General features: G+C 39.9%; 1 protein-coding gene across 2 annotated transcripts in view; it reads left to right on the top strand.

Annotated features, from left to right (window-relative positions):
* The window catches only part of LOC123971498, a 13,741-nt gene extending 6,656 nt beyond the window's left edge, over window positions 1-7,085 (top strand). For both annotated transcript variants that reach the window (XM_046050369.1, XM_046050370.1), the window contains exons 5-10: window positions 631-678; window positions 1,425-1,502; window positions 1,999-2,136; window positions 4,881-4,964; window positions 5,304-5,354; window positions 5,673-7,085. In XM_046050369.1, the coding sequence (XP_045906325.1) occupies window positions 631-678; window positions 1,425-1,502; window positions 1,999-2,136; window positions 4,881-4,964; window positions 5,304-5,354; window positions 5,673-5,783 (510 nt within the window). In that variant the 3' untranslated portion in view covers window positions 5,784-7,085. The remainder of the gene's footprint in view (window positions 1-630; window positions 679-1,424; window positions 1,503-1,998; window positions 2,137-4,880; window positions 4,965-5,303; window positions 5,355-5,672) is intronic.
* Window positions 7,086-10,041: the final 2,956 nt, after the last annotated feature.

Here is a 10,041-nt window from a genome sequence, read left to right as displayed (position 1 = left end):
CAGAGTCTTGACCTGAGGAGTTGGCCCTTCTGTGTTGAGCCATGCGTTTGTGTAGTGGTTGTTTAGTCTCCCCAATATACAGGTCTGTGCATTCCTCACTGCATTGGACCGCATACACTAGATTGCTTTTCTTGTGTTTGGGTGTGCGGTCTTTGGGGTGTACCAGCATCTGTCTTAGTGTGTTCTTGGGTTTAAAAAACACAGGGATGTTATGTTTGTTGAAAATCCTCCTGAGTTTCTCTGATACTCCAGACACGTATGGAATCACAATGTTGTTGCGTTTGACCTTCTTTTCCTCCTCCACTGTAGTTTTGTACTTCTTGGATCTTGTGGCTGTTTTCACAAAGGTCCATTTAGGGTATCCACAGGCTGTAAGTGCCCCCTGAGGTTAAATAGCCCACTGAGGTTAAATAGCTTAGTTTCCCTGCCAGTCAGTCAGAACTGAAGACGTCCTTTGGATGAGGGACGAAACGTCTTCCAGTATCTTCAACCAAGTCCAGTTGCCCTTGATTTTAACCTTCATTGGATAACTATGACCTGGATGACTGAGAATCTTCATAGACATTTATTATTGTTATTATGTTGGACAGTCATCTTTTGAAACTTCTCTCTTTGTTTCTGTTTGTTCAGATTATCAATATGTATGGAGAACTCATCATGGAGGCGACACAACACAAGGTAAGTGAGGGTGTGTTTGGAGGCTTAAAATGCAAATGTTTTTTGTGTGAAGGAAATAAGGGGTACTGGGGTTTCCCCGGGTCATGATAGGGTGAATTGGTGAGCTATAGTATGCCAAAGATGACAGCCTGTGATTCTTCAGAACAATCAGTAAGACTCTATCTCGCCTCTCTGCCTGCTTGGTTGTGTGACGCAGCTGCCTTGACAATGATGCACTGTCCATTTGTTAGGTAACCCAAGGTCGAGATTATCTTAATTACAGAGAGAATGACTTGCTCTATGCTGAAAGTGTTGCATGTGGCTTGAATGACACACAACGTGACATTAGGTTAGCTTAGGTAAGCATAGTGTCTTGATTTAAGCCAATATCTAACTGGATCTTCACACTTGTATAAATGGGTGAACAATAATCTTATTTACCCACTTAGTAAGTCTCTGTAGGTATAGGTCAGATAAATATCTTCAGACAGAAAGTATTTTTCAGATTCAGCGTTGGCACTGCATGTGTTGTTCACACGTTGTATACTGGCACTGTATCTCCCCTGCCGAGCTCAATAAACAAATGCTGTGTAAGTCTTCATCAGTCTCCAAAACCTCTTCATCACACTTTAACCTGGCTTACTATTTCCATACCATTATGTCCAAAATGATATAGAATATAATTTCGGTAGACATGTTTTTTTATTTAATAGATAAGTAAATGAAATTTTGACTGTAATGTGCTAATGTCTTTTATTATTTCTCAGGTTCATTTTTTCAACAGCTTTTTCCACAAGCAGCTGGTTGCCAAGGGTTATGACGGTGTGAAGAGATGGACTAAAAAAGTAAGGAGGAAGATGGAACAGTTTGGAGTTTTGCCATTTTTCAGGTCTTTTGACAGTATCGCTAATAGCTAAGCCTTAATGTAACAACTACACTTTTATTTCACTTTAAATTGCACTTTAATTTGCCTCTCAGAGTTAGGGCTTGGCAGCAGCAGTTGCCCAGTTGCTGTGAATTCAGTTTGCTAACTACAAGTAAAATTAATGTTGTGTGAAATATTTTCAGTAGTTCTTGAAATCACCATCTCCAAACACCTTATTGTTTAGCCATGCAAGGAGATCTTGTGTCAAACAGAAATGATAAACATGTTTGTCCTGAAGTGTAGCTTTTGGAATTTCTTTGTCACGCATTATACAATTATTTCCTCATAATCAGATTTGTATTCTATACAACCCAATTGAGTATGGGTTATTGTAGTTAACTTGTAGTAGACAACTACTGCATTTAGAATCTTGGATATCTAATTTGTTTGTATGTTAATTTGTGGGATTGTTTCAGGTCGACCTGTTCTCCAAGTGGCTTTTGCTAATTCCCATCCATTTAGAAATCCACTGGTCTCTCATCACGGTCACCATGGCAACTAAAACCATCAGTTACTATGACAGCCAAGGCATTGTCTTCAGACACACCACGGATGTGAGTGCCTCTATGTTGATGTCTTTAGGTTGTGGGTAGGGTGGCCAGATGAGAACAGATAAAATTCGGGAGTTGGGAGTAGGCGTGGCCTCCAGTACATTACATTCAGTGTCAACTAACAGTAAAACTAATACATGAAAAATCTTAACTTAACGCTAAAATATGTATTATTTTTGTTTAACTGACTGTTAAGAAAAACATAATGACTGTTGTATGTAAAAGTGTGTAAATCACAATCTGTTACATGCATTTCATCAGTGCAGTTTCTGTCACATCTGTCTGTGTCAGATCTTTCCTTCTCCGTGGTTGCCTGCAGCTACACTTCCTCTGTCCATGCAGCTGCAAATTCTACTATCATCATCTGTACAACAAAACAAAAAGTGGAAAAGAGCAGGCATGCTGTGTCTGGCTATAACAACGCTGTAGTGTCCAGGATACCCTGTAGTCCCAATTCAATTCAATCTTTGTTGTCCCACCAGGGGAAATTTGATTTGCAATAGGGTTAAAGAACAGAAACACAAGCAAATGTACATGAGACATGAACAAAACAAGAACAGCTGTTACTGTGTACAACATGTATTTGTTCGTCTGAAAGTACCCAAAGAGTTGAAATGGTAGCCTCAACACTGTAGGATGCTTCTGAGCTGCAGCCTAAGGTCAGTGCATATTTTGGGCATAAATTTGTATCTGTCAATTTGTATCCTGGGGAATCTGTATCTGCCCAGAGGGGAGAAGAACAATTTCCTCTAAAAGAGGGTGGTCAGAGCTGGCTATGATAGTCAGGACCTTACGCATAACTTGTCTATTATAGATGCCTGCCAAAGAGAACTGCTGAGTGGCAATTATTTTGCTGGCTACCTTAACAATGTTAAGCCCGGATCAGACAGAACGCATTTTTTGCAGTGCGAGGCGGCAGTGAGCGTTCTGCGTGCTGTTTATGCACCCTGGGCACCTCGCATTTTGGGCACCTGCCGCGCCTTGCATTTTCGAAGGAGCGCTCTGAGCGTACGGAGTTGAAAAAAATTCAACTGGGCAGAAAACACCTGACGTCATTTGAGGGTTTTTTTGCATTGTCCAATCAAATGAATGGAGAGACGCCCTCAGTTGTGGTGACGGAAGTTTATAGTTGCTTGGATTGTCTGGAGACTGCAGCAAACTGTCCCCGTGTCATCCTAAAATAAGGCTTGAACCAACCATCATGAAGACAAATCTTCAGGACCAGCTGGTCGGTACCACCAGCGGTGTCTCACCTTCCTGAGGATCTCCATTTCCCTGTCTCCTGTGTGTTTGTAAACCTTTCACCCTCAAACAGTGCCAGAGCTAGTGCCCTCCGTTTGTCTATTTTATTAAACAGATGTTTTTAGCAACAAAAGACAGACCTGTGAGTTGTGATCAGGTTTCTGCAAATATGACAGTTATTACTTAGCGGCAAACCAAGGATTACAGATCGCTGGCGCTACAATCTTTGATTTTAAACTGACAGAGCAGGTTATTCAGTGGTTGTCTAGCAACATAAAAAAACTAAAATAATGTCATTAAAGTTTTGACCACATTAAAGGTATTCAGTCTGCGCTGAAAATGAAGCCGCTGAAGACCCTTCTTGTAGACAGCAGAGGTGTTAAGGTCAAAGTTCAATTTTTTGTCAATCACTGTTCCTAGGTACTTGTAACACTCCACTGTCTCAGTAGGTGAGCTCTTGATTATGGTTGGAGAGGTTGAGTGGGGAGTTTTCCCGAAGTCTATGGCCATATTTTAGTTTTAAGGACATTTAACTTGTGGTGGTCACACCATTCAACAAAGTCGTTCAAAACTGGCCCATGGTCGACCTCTCCATCCTGAAGCAAACTGACTAAAACCGTGTCGTCTGCAAACTTTAGAAGAAGCCTGTCATCTAGTGACTCTTACAGTCCTTTGTATATAGGAGATACAGTAGTGGGGACACACCCTGGGGTGAGCCTGTGGATGACAACTGCTTCCGAGATAGAACATCATTAACGCTGACTGACTAGGGCCTACGCTCCCTGCTGTAGCCAACGGAGAGTGGCGATCTGTGTGCAGCACCAAAAGAATGTTTCACAACAATCTGCAGGGCTATTTAATGTTTTATTATGCTATTATAGCTTTAGTCTAATTTTCGGGACAGACAGGACATTTCAGATTTTTATACAAGTGTTACAAAATAGTTTGACTTCAGTACTAATACTATGTTTAAAAAAAACAAACAAACAAAAAAACCAATTTAAATTAATCCTAAATATCTTGGATATGTGCGTGGCCATCTTGTACTGGTGATGTCATTTATGACCCATACACCCGACTCGTCATGAAAAGGGTTCAGCTGTCAATTATGATATGAAACCCCCTTTTTATAGCATCAAATAACAAATAAAATCAAACTTGAAGATACATCAGCGTGATAAGAACTACCCATAATGACAAAAATCATCTTCGGGGAAAATATTTAACATTTAACTGGCCAGCCGCCAGGAGGCTTTTGGGGAGCTGTCACATCGTCCATATTTATATACAATCTATGGTTTAGATGGTTCTGGAATATGAAATGAAATTGAAGCTTGTTGAAAATATTTGATGAAAGTATTGAACATTCATAAAAGGAAATGAGTTTGCTGTTTTGCAGTGGAGTTGTGGAAGTACTGACATTTTTGCTGCTGGGACAATGCTTTGCTCTTTGGACCAGTTTCATTGTAGCATAACTCTATCCTCTATGTGTGTTTACCTATCAGAACATTATGAAGTATCTTCTGTCTGAAGCCAGAGAGAAAAAACAGACGGCTTTCCAAAAAGGCTGGAAGATTACCATCATCAAGGTAACCTCGAGTGCTGACAGTAATTCACATGCTGTGTTCACCTTGTGTCCTTAAAACATTAATATTACCTGGCACAGTGGGTGTTAGTCAAATGCAAAAAGTGGAAGCCTCCTTCTAATTGCCAAGATGATTACAATAAACAGAAGACTCAGCAATGCAATGTTATTGTAATGTAATTATGTTAAAGAAAAGCATGTTTCATGGTAAAGATAATAAAAAATAATGTAGATGAGTGAACAAACATCCAATATAGCTGCATGTATGTACAGTAAATGCATACATATGGACACATGAACTGTTCAGTCCAGAAGCTGTAACTGTGACTTGTTGACTCCTCAGGGTATTCCTCAGCAGAAAAATGACAGTGACTGTGGAGTTTTTGTCCTTGAGGTGAGACATTATTTTTTCCCACCTTTACAGCTCATCATTATAATTTTTTTTCTTTCCCACATATCTAGTCTCCTGTTTGTCCCCTCTCTTTGCTTTATCTGTCTTTTTCCTGCTCAGAAAAAGAAATAAAGTAGAGCTGTGTCTCCAGTGTCTTTCCTGGCTCAGGTTTCTACACAAATTTGATCATTACTTGTCTCCAGAGGGGCGAAAGCCGCTGGGAGAGAAGCTTTTGTCATTGTATGCATTTAATATAGAAGCCTAGCTGTGGTTGTAGATCATTTTCCCTCACTGCCCGTCTTTCTTGTCTTGGTCTGTCAGTACTGCCGTTGTCTCTCTGTGAAGCAGCCTCTGCTGTTCAGTCAGGAGGACATGCCTCGCATCCGCAAGAGGATCTACAAGGAGCTGTGTGACTGTCACCTCAACGATTGAACGACAGAACAATGGGCGCCCTCGCTCACTGACTGCTTGCCTGGTTACATGAAACGGTCTGTCCAAGTCTGTCAGACGACCTGTTTCACAGACAGCCTGTTACATAAGCTAACACAACCTGGCCATATGTATTCCAGGGAGCCCTAACTGCCAGTCTGTTTGACTGACAGCAGAGTGGCTGGTCACTTGAACTTTTGGTGACTTTTGGAGTTTAATAACAGTCTGTAGCAATCTGTAACTACTGACGTGGCCCCCTACTGAACCACAGAAATGCTGGACTCGTACCCATCAGGTTGTTTTTGTGTTTTACATTTACCATCCCCAGTGGATTTCAACCACATTGCCAAACAGCCGCCTTTTGAGGACACAAGGGAGCTCTGACTGAGGACACAGACGTTGGACCAGCCTGGACCAATGGGGCGGAACTTCCATCCCAAATGGAGTGGCCTTATCTCCTGTGTTTTTAAAATGTTAATAAAGCTAAGATGTGCGATTCAGTGGAGCAAACGCTCACTTAAAACTTGAAGGTTTAAGTTGGTTTTATTATTTTGGACTACAGATATTTGCACGGTAAGAGGCCTATCCATAGAAGAGTCTAGCAAATCCACTGAATGTACTGATCATGTATTCTTCCTGGCTGTCAGGGTGAAGACTTAGCAGCGTACAGGCTACTGGCACATTTTGGTTGTGGCTTGAGACAGAGATGTCATTTCAAGTTAGTTTTTGTTTTAAGTATCAGGTTTTTGACACCTTACTCAAAATAAATTCTTACTAAAATTCTTTTTCCCACCACATTATTTCCATTATACATTGTTTTATTTTTTTTATTTTATTTGCTGTGATCACTTCTTTATGGTAGGTTTTGCACAAGTATTTGAGCTGAAAGCCATTGTTTGATAATACTTTACATTTAAATCCATCAGTTTAAGTTGAAAACAGTTTCTCATGCTGGTTAGTAAATTTCATGTTAAGCAGCACAGCTAACTGCTGATGTGAGGACCACCGTTTTTGATTTTAACCAAGCAATTTCTCCTTAAATTTTATATTGTCCAGGCCTACTGCTTCACATGGATGCATTAACACAGGTGCAGAAAGTTGTGGTTACAAGTGGACCTCAGCTATTTTGATTAAATCTTCTGTCCAACCTGGATTTGTTTTTATTGTATTATTCACTTATATGTATTTACAGATTGTATTGTACTTTTACTGGCCTACTACTGTACATGCTTGCTTAGGCTAAAAACCACAATGGTTTCTGGACAGTTTTTATTGTTGTTATTAAAAGGCCAATAATGCTGGTAATTTTGTTGCAGCTTTTCTCTTTATTTGTTTTGAGTAAGTAGTTCACTGGTATAATTAACAAAATCACAAAAATGCTTAATTAATAAGGAGACATGGAGGCAACACATTGACTGCATCGATGATGTCTTTTAGGTTGCACCTGTGATAATTGAGACGGGTTTATTTTTCCTAAATTCTCCCTTCAAACCAACCCCCATCCACATTTTTCCAGAAGCATCTGTTTCAAACGCTTTTCCTCTATCGAATGCCCTTGAGATCCAGTACCAATAAAAAAATTAAACATCTCTGCCACAAGTAAGGAGAGGAATTGACTCAGTTCTGATGTCACTAAAGTTCAGGGAACTATACAGGAAATTCTCAGTGAGTACATGATGGCAGGGACCTTTAAAATTAAATATGCCCTTTCATTACTGATAGTGTGAGAGTGACTTCAAAGATAATCTTATCTTCCTATCAAACTCCTCTCTGCATCAAAGTCTTGTCAGAATCACACGTTTAGTTTATCTTTTTTTCTTGTGGAAATCAGATTTGTGTTAGTGATGAAAAGCCTGAAGCATCTATTTCATAAACAGAATTTTTGAAAGATCAAAGTACTGTAGTTGGGGCCTAAAGAACTACTGCATTGTTACATAATTACCAGAAGAGGGGGCCCTATATCAGCAATTATCATGTTGCCATGGTCATCCTTTTTTTTTTCCTGTTGCCTCTTTCCAGAGCTCAAGGTCAGAAACCCTGGAGCTGGAATGAGGTTCTGTGTGTTGTTCAACGGCACTTCAGCGGGGACACTACTGACATGGGTGCTTGATCCATGCCTACTGGGTGAGGAATGGTCTTCTAATCGTTATGCAAATCAGGTTCCAGTTTGAGATTACTGCTCTGGTTTCATCGTCTCAGCCTGTGGGGAGGTTTTCTACACAAATGCACAGCTAAAATATAGAGCGCAGTGCTGTTTTGCACTTCCAGAGTGTTGTGCTGTTGTTGAGCAAGTCACTAAAGTACATTAACTGAAAAATTGGTGGATGTAACAATGTCAGTTAAACTGCAACTGCTATGGAACTGTGCCAGTAGGGGATGATCCTAGCAACAGTATGTTTAACTGAAAAGGTGCATCTCAATAAGCCTGATTTATCTTTTATGGGTGGAGTTTTCAACACAGTTAACTTGCTTAGTGATTAACACACTACTCCTCACAGATTCAGTATAACAATAATACATTAATCAAAAAGACTAGTCTGCAGCAATGCTAGCTCTACTTAAGCCGTGGATGTATTAAGATTATTGTTCCTCATGTTATATATCCATGACTTCGTACGTACAGTTCGAGTGAAATGCCAACATGTTTACCATGTTCACAATCTCAGATTAGTGTGTTACTATGCTAACATTTGCCAATTAGCACTAAACACAAAGTACAGCTGAGGTTGATGGGAAGGTCATTAGTTTTGCAGCATTGGTCACGACTTAATATTTTGACTTGTCGATGGCTCTATATTAGAAAAGAGGATCACCAAGGTTATTACAATTGATACTGAGGGTATATATATATATATATATATATATAGAGTAGGTAAGGGATGAGGGTCTCTGTCTTCCTCTCACATTAAATTTTATTCTGCTCTACACAGGCAGGTTGAGTGCTGGTAAGCGCTGCTTTATCCCTGTAATGTAGGGAAACTATAATAGGATGAGCTGATAAGAGGCAGGAGAAAACAGCTCTCCCTCTGTGTGAAAGCTGGGTAAATGTTGGCTGGGAAAAGTCTGATCTCATCTCCCAGTTGGACCAGTGTTTTCCTTCTCTCCACTTGCCTCTGTTGGTCTAAAATCTATCTGATGCCTATCTGTCTGGAGTCCCCAACTTCAACTTCAACTTTATTGTCCCGAGGGAAATTTGGTTTGCAGCCAAGGCTAAGAATATTCATAAAAGCACATAAAACAAATTATACTTAAAACATTTCACAAATAGGACAATGAAACCAAAATAAAACTCAAATAAATACCATATCAAGGCCAAAAGAAAGTCAACACTCCTGATAAATAAAAACTTTTGACACCAGCAGGAAGAAATGCAGGAAAACACAGACTCCAGCATCCTACCACGGATAATGTCTAATAATGAACTTTCCATCGTCTCTCTATAAAGAGTTGCAGCACTTTGCATTTATGTCAGTTGTAGGAGCAGGCCTGAAAAGATCACACAAATTCCAATCTCAGAGGGAAAGATGAGTATAATAAAAGTATTAACGCTCAGATAAAAGCTTTTCAGGTCATCTGGCAGCTGCTTCAAAGTAAAACCACCCAGTGATATTATGTTATTACCCCTATCATGAGTCTGGCATTCATTTCATTAAATTTGAGATTATTACGGTTGAATTTAGACTGAATCGTATACCTAGAGGTTTGCCTCACCACGTCTTTTTTAATTCTGTGACAGCAGCTTTGTTCTCTACACCAGAAAAACAGATTTGTTTGGAAACCCATGGCTTTTTATTTAGACAAAGGAGGGTGTCACATAGTCATTGATGTTGCCATATATATCTGTCAGTCAGTTCATTAGACGAGTCTTCAAAGACAGGCAGTCTGTACAGTCAAAGCAGCACTGGAGGACACCTTAACTTGACTCCTCTACATTTCCTTTCCCCTCTAAAACTGTTCTGTTATAATGGCAGCAGTTGTGTCTTAGGAGCTCCAAGAGCCTTACTTATAATGAAAGTAACTCCTACTAATCCAACTGTCCTTGATTATTTTGTTAATTACTTAGACTAGTGATCAATCTCTTAACCTTTCAGTGTAACCTTTCTGCAGAGAAGGAATGGGAAAGCGAGGGGAAGGATTGGCAGAATGAGTGTGATGGAGTCAAGTGGGTATGAAAAAAAGGATTATTTTGGAGGGACTGAGCAGAAGATCAGAAAGGGAGGATAATGTGACAGAATAGTGGGGAGAAGAGGAGTTTGGATCT

Source organism: Micropterus dolomieu, linkage group LG05, assembly GCF_021292245.1.
Source record: "Micropterus dolomieu isolate WLL.071019.BEF.003 ecotype Adirondacks linkage group LG05, ASM2129224v1, whole genome shotgun sequence".
Taxonomy (NCBI): domain Eukaryota; kingdom Metazoa; phylum Chordata; class Actinopteri; order Centrarchiformes; family Centrarchidae; genus Micropterus; species Micropterus dolomieu.
This window is presented reverse-complemented; position numbering and strand designations above follow the sequence as displayed.